General features: G+C 41.8%; 1 protein-coding gene across 1 annotated transcript in view; it reads left to right on the forward strand.

The window, feature by feature from the left end:
* The window catches only part of LOC124554821 (protein sickie), a 1,236,186-nt gene that overhangs the window by 966,525 nt on the left and 250,408 nt on the right, over positions 1-19,253 (forward strand). The window contains exon 5 of the mRNA XM_047128484.1: positions 18,817-18,983. Within this exon, the coding sequence (XP_046984440.1) occupies positions 18,817-18,983 (167 nt within the window). The remainder of the gene's footprint in view (positions 1-18,816; positions 18,984-19,253) is intronic.

A 19,253-nucleotide genomic window follows, 5' to 3' on the forward strand; every position in this document is an offset into this window, starting at 1 on the left:
AAACTTTACAGAAGCTCTCCTGCGAACCTTGCAGAACTAGCACTCCTAGAAGAAAGGACATTGCGGAGACACGGCTTAGCCACAGCCTGGAGGGATGTTTCGAGAATGAGATTTTCACTCTGCAGCGGAGTGTGTGCTGATATCAGCCCATATCTTCGCTAGGGTGCCCCTCCGTCCTTGTCTGCTCCGCTTACATACTTCTGTCATCACGTCACGTGCCCGCAACATCACTAGGTGGCATCCAACATCGCGGCGGACAGTGGTCATAATGTTTGGCTTGTTGGTGTACCGATACTACCGCCATCTGTATATGTGCATATGGCTGTCCCATGACTCTGATCAGCTCAGTGTATAGTGATTTCGTGAATGTAAACCGCAGTAACTATAAAAATAGGCGTAAATGGCATGGTTATGTTGTGAAATGAACTACAGTTGTTTGAGCAATATCGGCATTAAGTTCAGTGCTCAGATCCCAGAGGGTGAGCCTGGAATATTACCGCGAGCACTCGCTGCCGTAGCTGCAAGTGGCGCCCGTATCAGACGAGCGATAGCAAGGACGAGCACGCTCCGCTTTTAGACGGAGATTTCCTGCCAGCACCCACCGCCAACTGCTCTCTGCAAGACGAGCGTTGCTCATCTAAGGCCAACCAAACACCCCCATGTCACTGGAATAACTTTACTGACAGACGGACTATGCAAGTGAAATGTGATGTTATTAACAACCACGACGTGAGTAACTATAAAAATCACGGAATACACCAGCTTTACTACTTTACTAGGGTACCTTTAGTACATTAAATTCTGTACAGGATAGAGTATAACATCATTAGTGTCAATAGAGTACTGTGGAAATATGTAAATCAATGTTCACAATTCCTTGGAGTACATATTGACAATGATCGGAATTGATCCTCTTAAACGCTCAAGGTCAGCAACATTTGCTCTGCGGGCGATTGCAAACTTTTGGTGATGACATCAGAATCTTAGATCGTAGCATCCAGTAATATAACAGTCGGATAAAAAGTGGCGTCCGCTGTTCACAATTTAACCCCTGCACAGGAGGGAGCAAAGTATGCAACCATAAAAATATTTGATCACCATCCCTTGTAAAATAAATTTAGTGATTGACAATCTATGCTGTTTAAGACACGAATAGAAACCGGTTTTGCTTGACAAGTCTATATACGAATATTTGAATAAATCCGATAACTAAATTGTATTTGTATCAATATTGATGTTAATAGCGAAGAATGTAAATGGTCAGCATTTAGCTGCATTTTGACTGATATAATGCATTGTAGTTATACTTTTAGTCCGGCAGACCGCCGTTGCGCCACCTACTGCATTTACTCTTGCTTCGCGACTTCGATTCACAGGGCGTTCGGATCGTGCCTGAAGCAGCTCTCCCCTTTTCATCCATTCTCCCTTGACTCCCCGCCCCCCTTTCAGACTACTGCAACCGCCCATTGTATGCAAATGATCATTTCTTTCCCTCGCCGGTGTATTTTTCCATCCCTCCGCTGTACATGCGACTTTCAATATTTATTCATACAATAACAAGATCGTTATGTTTCGACAGTTGTTCTTCGATGCTATGCAGTGTTTATAGGTACCCTGACGCTATTATCGAGTGCCACCATACAGTGTCCAAATGATATCTCTGTGCACTGAGTTTACTGCGATGCTTTTTGCAGTGTACGTAATAACGTATCCCATTCTGTCACGATCATGTAAGTGGTTACATTTTTCAGTTTGTTATTCATTCATTCCCTTTGGCTGGCACTATGTTCCTCATTATAGACGTTTTGTTGTTTTGGATGACCTTCTAATTTTACTTTTACCCCTACTCGGTTACTTAATTAATGCTGAAAGCCGGCCGAAGTGGCCGTGCGGTTAAAGGCGCTGCAGTCTGGAGCCGCAAGACCGCTACGGTCGCAGGTTCGAATCCTGCCTCGGGCATGGATATTTGTGATGTCCTTAGGTTAGTTAGGTTTAACTAGTTCTAAGTTCTAGGGGACTAATGACCTCAGCAGTTGAGTCCCATAGTGCTCAGAGCCATTTGAACCATTTTTGAATGCTGAAAAATTAGAATATCTGTCTGCGGCTTAAGGTTCCTGGATATCAACTGCTCTTTGTTCCAAAGGCAACAGGCATGTGACTAATCGTAATTGGAGCCTACTATTGCTATTATTACAGCATTTAATCTTCAAAGACGTTTTTCCACTAAGTTGAAGGGGGGCTTTGTTTCCGTTTTTACTCAAACGCGAAGAAAAGTAGTTGCCAGTTTCATGGGCGAATTGATTAGGTATACCAAAAATGTTCGATGAGTTTTAAGTCAGAGCACTGACTAACCCAACTTGCAAATCCACTCGATTAAACCGGAAGCTACGTTCAAGGAAATTTGAAAATACCCATCCGAGCCAATCAGAATCTCTTTATTCGACTCTAAACGTTTTATATCCACAAATTTATTTAGCTGTGGGAATTTTAGGCTGTCAGAGGGTGTCAGATCTGGTTATCAGAGTGGATACCTAATAATTCGTACTTCAAATCACTCAATTTTCCCACTCCGAAACCACCTCTGTGCGCTCGTGCATTGACCTGATGAAATATCTTCCCTGTGCTTTTCCAATCCGTTCTCATGCACTCCTAGTTGATCCAAAAGGGCTGTGCAGTCCTTGCCAGCAATTGCTTTACCCTTTGCAAGTTAATCATCAATGCGGAGAATCTATTTTTTATCCGAGTACACGCCGGGACAGTCACACCTCGCATTTTTGTATGCTGGGCCACCAACAGCTTTCACTGATCTTTTGCTTCTGGCGTGGATGCATCGCCACATTAAATCAGTCCAGTTCCTTCTAAAGTGCTCCAAACATTTCTGAAAAATTCTTTTTCTCACTTCCTTTTGCTTAGCATTCGACATGTGCCGCATCCATCTCGCACATATCTTTCTCGAAGTTAATGTGTACGTAATACTTACAGCAGTTTTCCTTCTGACCCTCGTATAGCGTCAGCTGCATCATTTTTCCTTACACTGATGAGACCAAACATTACGACAACTGCCCATCGTGTGGTTGAATGCCTCCTCATGGTGTTACGTGCAGGTGACGCAGTAAGAGAAGAATCTAAGCGGAAGAGAGGGGAATGGACAGTCATCACGGCGAAGATGCGGACCGCAAATGCGTAAATCCACTGATATAAGCGGTTTTGACAAAGGGCACATTGTTGTGGCGCTGCGGCTGGAAACGAGAATATCTGAAACGGCGAAGCCAGTCGCCTGTTGGCGTACTACCGTCGTGAGCACCTGTGGAAAGTGAAGGATGGCGAAATAACGAGTAGGCATTATGGTACTGGACGACCATGTCTCATCACAAAACGTAGAGGTCAGAAGTTCCCCACTGTGTAATCCAAGATTGGCAGCGATCTGTGGTGGATGTGACGATAGAGTACAGTGTTGGTGCAGGCGCAAGTGTTTTGGAGCACACCGTCCAAAGGCCATTGTTGAACATGGAGCTACACATCACACTAGCCCTACCTGTTCCTGTGTTGACCCAACGACATCGTCAGTTATGATTGCAGCGGGCACAGCATCGCTGAGTTTTCACCGTGGTTCAATAAAAACGTTTCGCCTGTCGAATCAACCACATTTCTTGTTATATCAAGTCGAAGGTTGGGTCCTTACATGTCGTCATCCAGGTTTATGGCTGCACGAAACATGCACTGCGCCACAGATGCAGGCCGGTGAGGGCAGAATTATGCCATGGGGTACACTGAGTTGGGCTTGCATGTGACCTGTGGTGGCAGTCGAAGGTATCATGACAACAGTGAACTACGTGAACATTATCGCGGACCACCTGCATCGCTTCATGCTTGAAGTCTCCCCCTATGGCGATGACATCTCCAAGGAGGATAGCTGTCCGTGTCGCAAGGTCAGAGTCGTGCTACAATGGTTCGAATGGCATTATAGTGAACTCGGCCAGCAAATGTGCCTGATCTGTACCCATCGAAACACATGTGTGGCGCTAGCTGCGTACCCGTAAACCACCATCCCGTAATTTGCGGGAATTGCTTGACCTGTGCGTAGACGTGTGGTGCCACATATGTCTGGAATCCCGCCAAGCACTTATAGAGTCCATGACAAGCAGAATCTCTGTTGTATTGTGTTTGAAAAGTGGAACAACACATTATTAAACAGGTGGTTATAATGTTTTGGCTCATCGATGTAAGTGCTTATTGTCAAAGCCATCCTGGACACAATCTCGTAGTTTTCATCAGCGACTGCAATTCACGGAGATAATTTTCATGATTATTACGGCCATTTTTATGTCAGTTGTCCATTTACTTGGTGTTGAATATGAAGAGCCGCACTCCTTGTGAATGCTATCAAATTCTGACGAATTTTAAATCGTCAAAAGAAAGATTTACATGACGGTACCGTGTTCCAGTGTATTCATCTGAATTATACATACAAGACTACTATTTTACGAACTTACAAATAAAACTATTCCACTAATCAAGTTTACCCGTAGTTAAACGTATTTTGCTGCACAGTATAAACCGTCATGTACAACTGTCCATGACTTAAACTCCACAGTTATTGGCACAGTCTTACTGGAGGTGGTATGTTCGACCTCTGAACTGACTGACATAGCCAGTAATAGGGGGAGTTACACCTTATCGTGGATTCCGAACCATCGTGTAACGTAGTACTTTTCTCATTAACCTGTCATTGTTATAGGTGACAGAAGCACTAAGTAACCCATCAAAGTCACCTCGAACCTTAGGGTTTGCAGTTTGGCGCTTGTCTTTGTGACCATCAAACCCAAATGTAAATCCTTACAAAATTTCATTAACACCAAACGCCGTTGCCAGACAAAAATTTTCCATTGACTACATAAACATCTACATTTGTTCTCCGCAAGCTACATTACGGCATGTTCGCTCCCTCCCTGTTCGACTCGTCGACTCGCGAATGGCGCGTGAGAAGAATGCGTGTCAGTAAATCTCCGTATGAGCTCTAATATCTCTCATTTTCTCATTATGATCATTTCGCGAAGTGTGTGTGGGAGGAAGTATGGCGCCCGGCTTTTCCTGGAACATACCCTTTCGTAATTTCACCAGTAAACCTTTCCGTGATGCACAATGCCTCTGTTGTAGCCTCTGACACTCTAGTTTGTTCAGCATCTCGGTAACACTCACGTGCCGGCTTGACGACCCCGTGACGAAACACGACGCTCTTCTTTGGATGTTCTCTACCTCATCTATTAATACAACTTGGTTAGCTACCCAGAATAATAAGCAGTATTCAACAATCGGTCGAACAAAGGTTTTGTAAACCACCTCTTTCATGTGTGAGTTACATTTCTTTGACACTCCTTCAGTGAATCTGTGTGGCACATCTAGTTTTTCTACAATTAGTTTTGTGAGGTCATTTCGCATCAAGTCGCTCGGGATGTTTACTCCAGGGTATTTTAGGTGGTTAATGTTTCCAGTGATTTGCCGCCATTAGTGGATTTTTTCGCCTATTTATGCGTAATAGTTACATTTATTTACGTTCGGGATCAGCTTGCAGTCCCTGCACCAAATATCGATCCTCTGTTAGTCTTCTTGCAACTTGATAAAGTTTTCTGGCATTGTTGTCTTCCTGCGAAAAGTCTCATGGAGCTTCAGAAGTTATCCAGTACATCATTTATATATATATATATTGTAAACAGTGTAGCACTTCCCTGAGATCTCTGAAATTATCTATACATCTGTTAGTTTCGTTGCGTTAAGAGCCACGTGTTGAGTTCTGTCTGCGAGGAAGTCGCGAATCCAATCACGAATCTGGTACGATATTCGGCAAGCTCGTATTTTGTTCGCCAAAGGATAGAGCGGGATTGTCGAATGCCTTCCTGAAGTCGAGGTACGCGGCATCAACCAAAGCACCGCTGTCTACCCCCCACTTTATATTATAATCGACGACAGGGATACCGCTGCTCTGCCCTCAGATCTCGGAAATTGCTGCGCGCTTGTTACACGGCTACAGAGCAGCCCGCGGAGGTGCATTCTGACTGTACCGTCTCTAAAAATACCGCCCTGCCACAACGTGTTGCTTTCCTAACTCCTTACTACAAACCATTTGCTTCCTCTGCTCAATCGCTCTACGTTTCCTGTTACGCCCCCATACGAACTTAGGCCTCTCACGGTGGACCAGGTATTCTTGCAACTTACGTATAGTGGGGCTCAAATACCAATTTGCTAAAAGAAATCCTTTATTCCTTTATTACGACATTCGTTCGACCTCATACTGGGCGTGATACGCGCGATACCGCAACATCTCTCTTTCGACACGATTTTTTTTAGAATAAGCGTAGGAAAGAACAAAAATTTATTTATTTTTAAACCATCGGGTTGGAGATCTGTGTCAATGACGATTGGTTACAGAATTCTCTCTCTCTCACTCTCTCGCACGGACCACACAATATATATATATATATATATATATATATATATATATATATATATATATATATATATATATATATATATTAGGAGTCTGCATGTCCGTGGAGGAATGCCAGCCGATTCTTCCTCGAGGGCAGAAACCTGAGAAGGTACTGATCTTCGATGCTTGAGTGTGGAGCGAAGTCGACGTTCTACCTTATCCTAAAGGTATTCCATTATGTTCAGGTCGGGATTCTGGGCGGACCAGTCCATTTCAGGATTGTTACTGTCCACAAATCATTGCCTCAGAGATGCTGCTTTATGACAGGGCGCAATGTGATGCTGATACAAACAACCATCATCTCCGAACTGTTCCTCTATTCTACGCAGTACACAGTGCTGTAAAACGTATTCAATCTTAACGCATTTAGCTTTTTCTTAATCACGATAAGGGGACCTCACTGTAACCACAAAAATAATCATATACCGTAAGACCACATCCGCCGTACTTCGCTGTTGGCACTGCACACAATGGCAGGTAACGTTCTCCAGGCATTCACCAAACCCAAATCTTTCCAACGAACTGCCACAGGGTATAGCGAGATTCATCACTCAAAATCACTAATTTCGAGTCATTCACTGCCAGTGGCATCGCTATTTACACCGCCTCAAGCGTCGCTCAGTACTGGCTCGACCATTGTACCCCATTCTCTCTAATTGCCTATGCACAGTCATTGTGCCAGCTGGACTGCTGGTAGCCTATCGGAACTGACGAGTGATTCCTTCCGCAGATTTCATGCGGTTATTTTACAACCGCGCTCCGCAAGGATCGACGGTGCCCGTCCGTCACTACATGGGGTCTGCCTGGTCTCGGTTTAGTTCTGGTTGTTTCTCAGCCGACACGGGCAACTTTAGAAGGGTTGAAATACTCCTGATGGATTTGTTACCCAGGGCACATGCAGTGAGTAGTCCACGTTCGAAGTCACTGAGCTCTCCTCGCCGACCCATTCAGCTGTTACTGCTTCTCTACTGACAACACAACACTCCCCACCTCTTTTTATACTGTCGGATCCGTCTATCGTACATCTACTTCTACATCCATACTCCATACTGCGCAAGCCACCTGACGGTGTGTGGCGGAGGGTACCTTGAGTAGCTCTATCGGTTCTCCTTTCTATTCCAGTCTCGTATTGTTCATGGAAAGAAGGATTGTCGGTATGCCTCTGTGTGTGCTCTAATCTCTCTGATTTTATCCTCATGGTCTCTTCGCGAGATATACGTAGGAGGGAGCAATGTACTGCTTGACTCCTCGGTGAAGGTATGTTCTCGAAACTTCAACAAAAGCCCGTACCGAGCTACTGAGCGTCTCTCCTGCAGAGTCTTCCACTGGAGTTTATCTATCATATCCGTAACGCTTTCGCGATTACTAAATGATCCTGTAACGAAGCGCGCTGCTCTCCGTTGGATCTTCTCTATCTCTTCTATCAACCCTATCTGGTACGGATCCCACACTGGTGAGCAATATTCAAGCAGTGGGCGAACAAGTGTACTGTAGCCTAATTCCTTTGTTTTCGGATTGCATGTCTTTAGGATTCTTTCAATGAATCTCAGTCTGGCATCTGCTTTACCGACGATCAACTTGATATGATCATTCAATTTTAAATCACTCCTAATGCCTACTCTCAGATAATTTATGGAATTAACTGCTTCCAGTTGCTGACCTGCTATATTGTAGCTAAATGATAAAGGATCTTTCTTTCTATGTATCCGCAGCACATTACACTTGTCTACATTGAGATTCAATTGCCATTCCCTGCACCATGCGTCAATTCGCTGCAGATCCTCCTGCATTTCATCACAATTTTCCATTGTTACAACCTCTCGATATACCACAGCATCATCGGAAAAGAGCCTCAGTGAACTTCCGATGTTATCCACAAGGTCATTTATGTATATTGTGAATAGCAACGGTCCTATGACGCTCCCCTGCGGCACACCTGAAATCACTCTTACTTCGGAAGACTTCTCTCCATTGAGAATGACATGCTGCGTTCTGTTATCTAGGAACTCTTCAATCCAATCACACAATTGGTCTGATAGTCCATATGCTCTTACTTTGTTCATTAAACGACTGTGGGGAACGGTATCGAACGCGTTGCGGAAGTCAAGAAACACGGCATCTACCTGGGAACCCGTGTCTATGGTAACCTGAGTCTCGTGGACGAATAGCGCGAGCTGGGTTTCACACGATCGTCTTTTTCGAAACCCATGCTAATTCCTACAGAGTAGATTTCTAGTCTCCAGAAAAGTCATTATAATCGAACATAATACGCGTTCCAAAATTCTACAACTGATCGACGTTAGAGATATAGGTCTATAGTTCTGCACATCTGTTCCACTTCCCTATTTGAAAACGGGATTAACCTGTGCCCTTTCCAATCTTTTGGAGCGCTATGCTACCTACGGTACACCGCTGCAAGAAGAGGGGCAAGTTCCTTCGCATACTATGTGTAAAATCGAACTGGTATCCCATCAGGTATAGCGGCCTTTCCTCTTTTGAGCGATTTCAATTGTTTCTCTATCCCTCTGTCGTCTATTTCGATATCTACAATTTTGCCATCTGTGCGACAATCTAGAGAAGGAGCTACACTGCAGTCTTCCTCTGTGAAACTAGTGGTGAATTCCACATCAAATATGGGTGTCCGGATGCTTTAGATAGGTAGTGTATACTCGTTGGTTCGGCAGAGAAATGCATATATAAATAAAGGTGGCGTTTGCCACCAGTAAGACCTTCGTTCTTCTCTTAAGCTCGCACCTTGGTAGAAGATAACCGCATCTGGAGGAAGTATTTGTTAGATTTGAACCGTAGGCAAATAAACTGCAGTACGTACATAGTGCAAGCATTGTGATAATAGTACCCAAGATCTCTCTTCTAACTGCTATTTCAAGACATATAATCACATCTGCAAATTCAAAAGGGATTGGGGGGGGGGGCGATGGGGAGGGGGGTTCCGTCGGGTCATTACTGCCCATAGTTTACTTTTTATTATTTTTTTTTTACAGACGCGTGAATGTTATTACATACGACATGTGTTTAACAAATAAAGAGGATTTTTGTTTTTTGGAAAGAATTTTATTTATTCGACTACATCATTGTTACCCCTTTCAGAGTAGCTCCCCATTAGATATTATAAACTTCTATGAAAGCATTCCGAAATACTTCCGGAATTCGATCTTTAGGCCAGTTATTGGCTCTCATAGCGATGCGACTTTTAATCTCATCTACATTTGTAAAATGACGGTCCTTTAAGAATGTATTTATTTTTGGAAACAGAAAAAGGTTGCATGGGCCATGTCTTTCGAGTACGGAGGCTGGAGCATCACTGCAGTACTGTGGTAAAAACTCGTGATGCGCTGTGCCACTAAAATCCAAGAATATAGCGAGCATAACCTTCACATGTGGTCGCACTTAATCAGTTTTTTTCGGCCTCGGTGATCCAGAATGCTTCCACTGGGACAACTGATCCTTAATGTTGACGTCATATACGCAAAAACATGTTTCATCACCTGTTATGAATGGTATCAGCAGTCAGTGTCGTTGTTGACTTCATCTAGCAATTCCAGAGCAATATTCATTCAACACCTTTTTTTCGAAATTCGACAATTACGCTATCCCACGTTTCGTATCCAAAAAATCAGAAAAAATTTCATTGCGTGAGTAATTTAAGTTGTCAACATCATCAGCGACTTATCCACTCGTAATTCGGCGATCATTCGTAGTTATTTGTTCCACTTTTTCCACGGTTTCATCGGTTTATGATGCGTTGGGGCGTCCGGGGCACTCGTCAGTTTCAACGTCTTCACGGCTCTCTTCTCGTAAACCCGTGGCAGACTCACCAAAACCAGTATTTAATATTTCTAAAGCTTTGTTGCACTTTATTCCGTTCTTACAACAAAAATTAATACAAATTCACTGATCAATTTTTACACAAAATAAATAATCACCTGCCCGCATCTCGTGGTCGTGCGGTAGCGTTCTCGCTTCCCACGCCCGGGTTCCCGGGTTCGATTCCCGGCGGGGTCAGGGATTTTCTCTGCCTCGTGATGGCTGGGTGTTGTGTGCTGTCCTTAGGTTAGTTAGGTTTAAGTAGTTCTAAGTTCTAGGGGACTGATGACCATAGATGTTAAGTCCCATAGTGCTCAGAGCCATTTGAACCATTTTTGAAATAATCACCTCTACTACGTATGTAACATTTTTGACAGCTGACAACAGACTAAATATCCAATATGGTTAACATTGTACAGAAGTACAGAAACTTTCAGACCTGTTTGCCAACACAAGAACGAACAAAGCGCGCGAAGCGGACTAAAACAACAAGCGAAATTACAAAATTCCCTTTACTTTTTGAATACACCTTGTAAATCAATTTCCATTTTAGAAGGAAGGTCAGCGTTGGCCGTAATTTTGCTGGTTTATTGACAGCAAAATCGATTTTCAATCACATAGTGATCATATTCAGTGCGGTAGTGTACAAATTACTCATAGGCCCCGGTGTCAAGTTATCATCAGTAACCAAAGCTATGTAACGATCACAATAACGCTGACCTTCCTTCTAATTTCACGTATATGGTCGTTGTGCACACAGCACTCTATGGAGTCGCCAATCAATAAATTTCCATATTTCACAATTAACTTTCAGAGAATAAAGTAGCATGGAAAGTAAGCCTCTAAAATGTTTCCAAAGCTAGAAAGCTAGAAATGGAAAGCCAAAGGATACTGAGTAACGTAAGACCGAAACAGAAAGACAAAAAAACCTACTCCCAAATGTAGGAGGAATTGTCTGAGATAAACATTTCTCACGTTTGTACGCTCGTACAGGCTTAATTTATAGACCGTTGTTCACAACTGCAGTAATTAGTGAACACTGAAAATTGTGACTGCACATATCGATATTATATTGTGTAAATTATAGCGTTACCAAAGCTGTGATAGTCTGTTGCTATTACAGTTCTTAAATTAATTGTATGGCACATGTACTTGTCAAATTCTTGGAAGTCTGCTTTTCAAAGTCTATATTTTTCTGAACGTCGGTTCTTGGACGTTATGTTAAAGCAACGTACTATTCCCTTATGTAAACAAATTGCTGCAATCATTTTACTATTATTACATCAAATATTATATATATTTATGGTAATTGTGCAGTTTATTATTATACTATATTAAACATTTAATACATTTAGTGGTAGTTTATTAAGCCCGTACACATCTGTCGGGATGAGTGCAAATTATATTTGAGAGGGGGAGACAGAGACACTAACAAACTGTGACCCAACTCCCAAAACCGAACCCTGATCCGCGCCCGTATATTCGAGGATTATTTGCCACTGATGTCGGTTTCAGGCCATCTACCACAGTGCGATATGTTTCATACATGAGACGATTAACTTGGATACATTTGACGAGGTAATATATTTTTCCTTACGTCTAGAGAAAGCCATGTTGAACAATGCACAGCTTATTATCTTACTGGCGGCAGTATGCTGACTAAAACTTGAAGGGGTCTTTTCCTTGAGACTGGTGCAAATTCGCCGTCGGTTGATTACAAATCTGATAACAAATTTGGTAGTGATGACTTCAATGCTACGAAACCAACACAGAAAAGGAACTTTCACCTCTTAGAATAGAGAGGTACGGTAAGCTCCTTTCTACTACCACGCTATATACGGAATACAGTGGTGTTTTCAGTGTTTATAAACACAGTATTGTATATTTTTCTAGCGTCTCTATTTTAGCTCTTGTCATTCAATGACCGATTAAAAGAAATGCGTTCAACGAAAATGATGATGGCACAACTGAAATTTTTTCATGTTTTTAGGAGTCACGAGATCTGCATCGTGTAATGCAAATTTGATTTCGCGCCGTGTTATAAAGTTACAGGATTAAAATCAAGTACGGAAGTGAAAGACTTTTTGGTTCCCATTTGGCCTGTATACGGACATGTCGTTATTTGTCGTTATTTTTAGTAACACGGTCGTTGTTACTGGCTGCTTCGGTAGAGGAACACGGTGAAAAGTCCACAAACAAGCTTCAGCTGTGATTCCCGCCTGTGGACTTGGTAAGATACAGCTCTGGAACTAAAAATACCCCTCCTCTCCCTCGTGTAATTAAAGCAGCGTACCTGCTCTGCACCACACATGCCTCTGATGCTTCCTTTCAAACTGTTCTTATACTACGCTCACACTGTCTTGTGTGTATAACGTGTTATAAGGAAATGAACCACATAAGCGCTACTTATGCAAGAACTTTTCGCATAAAATAAGGTACTGGCTTTTACACATGCGCTATGAAATGACTTGTATTAACAGTACAGGTTAGGGAGTTGCCTGTATTGTATCGAATCTTCATTTGTACCACTGCTAAAAAATTCGTACATATTGCAGTAACGGACATTTAGTGAGGCTGCCGTGAATTACGTGCTTCTTGTGCGTTCAGAAACAGAACGTCTGAAGACATCCTTCGATTTGTTCTAGTTTTCATGTAAATTTTTGTGTGCGTGGCGAAGAGAATTACTGTTACAAGATAATTAACAACACAATGTTTAATTTATAGGTGAGTATACATGAAATAATCTTAGTTTTCAGACAGTGGTGAATCTGTATTAATTGTGGTTCGTTTCTAGGAAACTGGCTAAGAGAAAATGGCGAAGTTGCCTATAATGTGCGCTATAAGTTTCCGATATTGTAATGGTACTATTTGAGACACTTGCTCGCATAGTGAGCCTTAAAAATGTATTTGGCATTATTCGTGCAACACATTGTTTCGAAGTGATGTAGTGCATTTTCTAATGTGTTCTTTATATGGACCTGCCCGCATGTTACCAAGGTTGTTTCGACTACGCTATAGAAGTTTCTCTGGGAATGCCTTACACATCCTCATCTCTCTGCATGTGTTTTCCGTACTCTTTGTGCCCTAAAGAAAGCGCCGAGCGCCGATTACGTCAACATTTCCCCTCGCCCGCCGCAAAGGCCAATCTTGTCATTTAGATATCTGTTCATCATTTTCAGCAACTGTTTTTGAAGAATGCGGATGTGAAGAAATAGCACATTAGTTGCGTTAAAAATTGTTTTTTAACGCAGCTGGTGTGCTATTCCTTCACACTGGAAATCTTGTTATTCCATTCACACAGCCGCCCACCAGTGCAATCGGACTTTTTCTTTTGTGCCACCTATACTTGCTTCACACAGTCAAAGAGAAACGCTGTACGTGATGAAAGCGCAAAAAGTAGTGAGACTCCCTCACAGCCGGCCGGTGTGGCCGAGCGGTTCTAGGCGCTTCAGTCTGGAACCGCGCGACCGCTACGGTCGCAGGTTCGAATCCTGCCTCGGGCATGGATGTGTGTGATGTCCTTAGGTTAGTTAGGTTTAAGTAGTTCTAAGTTCTAGGGGACTGATGACCTCAGATGTTAAGTCCCATAGTGCTCAGAGCCATTTGAACCATTTTGAACTCCCTCACACAGTGAAAGTAAAATTACGTTCTACCACAATTTCAAAAGTACAGTTTCAAATATTTACCGAAAATTGCCAAAAAATATAATATATAATAATAATATCGGCCATTTTATACCGACGTATCGATATATCGGAGAAAATGTAATGCCAAAATATGTCGATATTTTTGTAGGAAATATTGATATATCGATATTTGATCAACAGCCCTATTCGATGCAGGACCTAGTGCTTCTCGAACAATTACTTGACGTTTGATTAGAGCGGCGCGCGAGCAAACTATCACCAGAATCTAAAAAATTGTCACGAGAACAAGCTTTTGAGAGTTTCTTGCAACGCAGGTGAAAATTGGAATAAATCCTACCATCGTGCAAACTCCTGTTGTATTTGAACTAATTTACAATAAGAGTTCTCATACGGTATTTATGGATACGCTATATAAACATTTATGGTGCTTTTTGTGTCAAGGTAATAGTCAAGGGCGAAAGTATTGTCATTCAAAAATATTATTAAATCAAATAGAATGTTTTACTTGGTTATTGGAGGCTATAATAATTTACCAAGTCAGTTGCAAATGAACATTTCGATTCCTGTTCACACATTAGTAAAAAAGTTACTAGTTTGTAATCAGCTTTAAAACAAGATGGTCACATTCAGATGAAACAATGAAAGAAATTAGTTGGGAATCGAATGAACAGTAAATGAAGTAAATCTTATTAAACTGATCGTAACTGAGGTCGAGAGAATAAATAACAGTGGCCAGACCTGTTGTGAAGTCCCGGCCGGTGTGGCCGTGCGGTTCTAAGCGCGTCAGTTTGGAACCGCGTGACTGCTACGGTCGCAGGTTCGAATCCTGCCTCGGGCATGGATGTGTGTGATGTCCTTAGGTTAGTTACGTTTAAGTAGTTCTAAGTTCTAGGGGACTGATGACCTCAGTAGTTAAGTCCCATAGTGCTCAGAGCCATTTGAACCATTTGAACCATTTGAACCGGTTGTGAAGAAAATACCAACAGACGTCACTAGATAGCAGGACAAGCTAAAAATGTAAGACAAGACAAAATCGTGACTGTGATTATTTGTTTATTGAAGGCTGTTTTTACATATTAGCTGAACTCCATAAGATACTACAGTACGTGTTTCGTGGTTATTTTTATGATTAAAATGCGTAATAAATTAATGGAATAATTAATATAATGTCCACACCATGGAGATAGTAATAACAGTAGTTGCGAACAAAGGCCGAGATTTTCCGAGTTGTGATGTCAACTCTCCGAATAATTCGAGCACAGCTCTGTAGTTGAGTCGGCGTTAAGTAGCTCCCTGACAGTTGGCAACGCTGTGCCAGCTTTCAACTACGAAGTTCCAACGGTTCCAGACGAAAACAGTAGCCGTCTATAGAGCTCCGGCAACACTGAGGCATTGCTACAGAGACGTTTACAAAATCACGTAGCGTGACTGTTTGCAGCAGGCGCGCTGAGCTACTGCGCCCAGCCCTCTGCATGTGTCAGGCAGCTAGTTAGTTAGTTACGTGTTCCATTGATCAATAGCACGGAAAAACCGTTATGATGTGGAACGTGTCAAATGGACAAGAAATGCGCACAGGAAACAAGTTTTTTTTTCTTTTGTTTACATTAAAGTGTTATACCTAAATATTTCTATTATCTATCCCATTCCCTTAAATGGCACAAAATGCATATATTATATCTCCAGATTTATTTACTCATATTCAAGAATTCATCTATACAACAAATACGCGGGATTAGTTCCAGACGAAAACAGTAGCCGTCTATAGAGCTCCGGCAACACTGAGGCATTGCTACAGAGACGTTTACAAAATCACGTAGCGTGACTGTTTGCAGCAGGCGCGCTGAGCTACTGCGCCCAGCCCTCTGCATGTGTCAGGCAGCTAGTTAGTTAGTTACGTGTTCCATTGATCAATAGCACGGAAAAACCGTTATGATGTGGAACGTGTCAAATGGACAAGAAATGCGCACAGGAAACAAGTTTTTTTTTCTTTTGTTTACATTAAAGTGTTATACCTAAATATTTCTATTATCTATCCCATTCCCTTAAATGGCACAAAATGCATATATTATATCTCCAGATTTATTTACTCATATTCAAGAATTCATCTATACAACAAATACGCGGGATTAGCTGAGCGGTCTAGGGCGCTGCAGTCATGGACTGTGCCGCTGGTCCCGGCGGAGGTTCGAGTCCTCACTCGGGCATGGGTGTGTGTGTTTGTCCTTAAGATAATTTAGGTTAAGTAGTGTGTAAGCTTAGGGACTGATGACCTTAGCAGTTAAGTTCCGTAAGATTTCGCACACATCTTACGTTAGAGAGAGAGAGGTGTAGAAGGTGTTGTCAAGGAGGTATGATTTCAATTTGTTTTTGAAACTGTTAGACATTTTATTTCATCTGGTAATCTATCAGAAAGTTTTATAGAAGCATATTTTACCCCTTTCTGTGCCAAAGATAGGTTAAGTAAGGGATAGTGTAGGTCTTTCTTTCTTCTGGTATTGTAATCACGAATGTCGCTGTTGATTTTAAACTGGTCTATGTTGTTGAGAAAAAAATTCATTACTGAGTAAATGTACTGTGAAACAGTTGTAAGAATTCCTAATTTTTTAAACAGATGCCTACAAGATGTGCGACTATGAACCCCACACATTATTCTAACTACTTTCTTTTGAGCAGTGAATACCTTTTGCCTAAGTGTTGAGTTGCCCCAGAATATTATTCCGTATGACATCAGAGAGTGGAAGTATGCAAAGTATGTTAGCTTACTAATTTCTACATCCTCAAAATTGGCAATTATTCTGAGCGCAAAAGTTGCTGAACCTAGTCACTTTAGGAGATCCAAAACATGATTTTTCCAATTAAGATTCTCATCTATATGTACTCCCAAAAACTTAGTATGCTCTACCCTGGCTACTGACTTCTTTTGGAGTGTTATGTTTATTGAAGGAATTATACTTTTTGCAGCAGAAAATTGGATGTACTGTGTTTTTTCAAAGTTCAGAGCAAGCCCATTCGCAGAAAACCAATTAATAACTTTTCCAAAGATCTTATTTGTATGATTTTCTATCGGACTTTCTTTTACTGTATTAATAATTATGCTTGTATCATCAGCAAACAGTGTCAGTTCATCATCTTGTTTCACATAAGAAGGGAGGTCATTCACGTATATCAAGAACAGGAGGGGACCCATTATCGAACCTTGTGGAACACCTAATGTAATTTCACCCCAGTTAGATGAAGTGGCAAACTCCTTTGAATCACTTGATGCATATAATGAGACTTTTTGCTTCCTGTTCTGTAGGTGTGACTTAAACCACTCATATGCTGTTCCATTTATACCATAGAATTGTAATTTCTCTATCATAATGTCATGGTTCACACAATCAAATGCTTCTTACAGCGACTCGACTGTAGTCGTAAGTAAGCTTTTTTTTAACCCTTTATTTGGCAGTGTTGCTCTCATGCAACATCAAATTTACGTTGGCCTTATGGGACAACAAACACTTCCCAGTGCCTTTTACTGGCATTGTTGCCTCCAGGCAACGTACCTTTACAAACTGCGAATGCCAGTTGTTGTAATAGTTCAAGGTTTTCCACACGAGATGGCAGTTTGTGCAGTGGTGTTACAGAGATCTCCTCGTGTGAGCAACAGGGGTGTCTTATTTTGGTTCTGAAAGAGTGGATTTCAATAAATTGGCAGTAATCTTAGCAGAGTTTCTTCAAGAAATTCCCAGAGGTGAGTTTACAGCAGAAATATTTCAATCAGATATTGTTTTGAATTGCGTAAATAGTATAAAACTTTTATGTTGACTGTGAGCAACATTGCCCATAGTTGGGACATGTGCCATTAGTATATTACATATGCTTACGGCGGATATTCAAAACAATAAAATCGTGACACTTGCAAGCTCATTTTGTGGTGTCCAACCACTCTCAGCAGTAAAATGATGGGACAGCAATGAAAAACGAAGAATTGATGTGGCCTGTCTCAGTATTGTACGTCAGTACAACAAGCATATGGGAGGAATTGATTTTGCTGGTATGCTGATAGAGCTGTGCATAGTACCAATAAAAACTAGGTGTCGGTACATGAGATTGTTTGGATTTATGCTAGATCTGAGTGTTGTAAATGCCTGGCTGGTATTTCGAAGAGAATCTCTGGACAAGAAGACCTCACTGAAGTCATTCAGGGCAGATATTGCCAATGGTTTGATGTTTTCAGGGAAAAGGAAAGTAGGAAGGCCCTCAATAGACATAACACCACCACAAAAGAAGAGGAGGAAGCCAACAGCTCCGACTGTTACACAAGATGTCCGATTTGATAATATGGAGCATTGTCCATCTGGATTTTCTACAGTCATGTGTTCCAAATGCAATCTAGTATTGTGCTTCGTTCCAAAGAGGAACTGTTTCCAAAACTTCCATCGCAAGAAGAACTAAAAGGGAATATGAAACAGTTCTATTACACAGCAGGAATGCATAAATGTGTTTATAAATTGAATTATTCACGTACACGAAACCTTTTGCTTGAGGTTATTGGCAAACACTTTTTTTCTATAATGTGTATAAATGCGGTCTACTGTTGGCAATGTTGCTTGTAAGCAAGATTTCATAATTCTCATAATTTTTGTCAAAAATTTCTAAAACTGACTGAATTGTATTTCTTTAAGCATATTAAATAAATATAAGCACTGAAATTTTTTGTTTTGTTTTTATTTTCACCAGTTGCCAAATAAAGGGTTAAATTTGGACACATATATTTATTTTGTCTTTGGTGTGTACGAGAGAGAGAGAGAGGGGGGGGGGATCCATGGTGCAGTACTAACTGTGTTGCGCACGGCTCTCATGTGATGTTAGCAGGCTGCCGGCCCCATTCTGCAAGCAGCAGCAGCAGCAGCAGCAGCAGGCCCACGCGCATGCGCAAGCCCAAGCGCAGGGTGCGCAGGCGCATGCGGGGCCTGGCCACAGCAGCATCCCCACACCAGGCCGCCGAGCTGCTCCCTCACCGGCCACCGTGCACAACGCCAGTCAGTTTATTTACTTTTATCTCTGTTCTCTCTTCCCTTCCACTTCTCTAATTTTTACATGCATGCCAGTAATATGAACTATACTGCTGAAAAAAAAGTTTTTAAATGTGCAGAATACAGGGAGTTACAAAAAGGTACGGCCAAACTGTCAGGAAACATTCCTCACACACAAAGAAAGAAAATGTGTTATGTGGACATGTGTCCGGAAACGCTTACTTTCCATGTTAGAGCTCATTTTATTACTTCTCTTCAAATCACATTAATCGTGGA

This window comes from Schistocerca americana, chromosome X (genome assembly GCF_021461395.2).
Source record: "Schistocerca americana isolate TAMUIC-IGC-003095 chromosome X, iqSchAmer2.1, whole genome shotgun sequence".
Taxonomy (NCBI): Eukaryota; Metazoa; Arthropoda; class Insecta; order Orthoptera; family Acrididae; genus Schistocerca; species Schistocerca americana.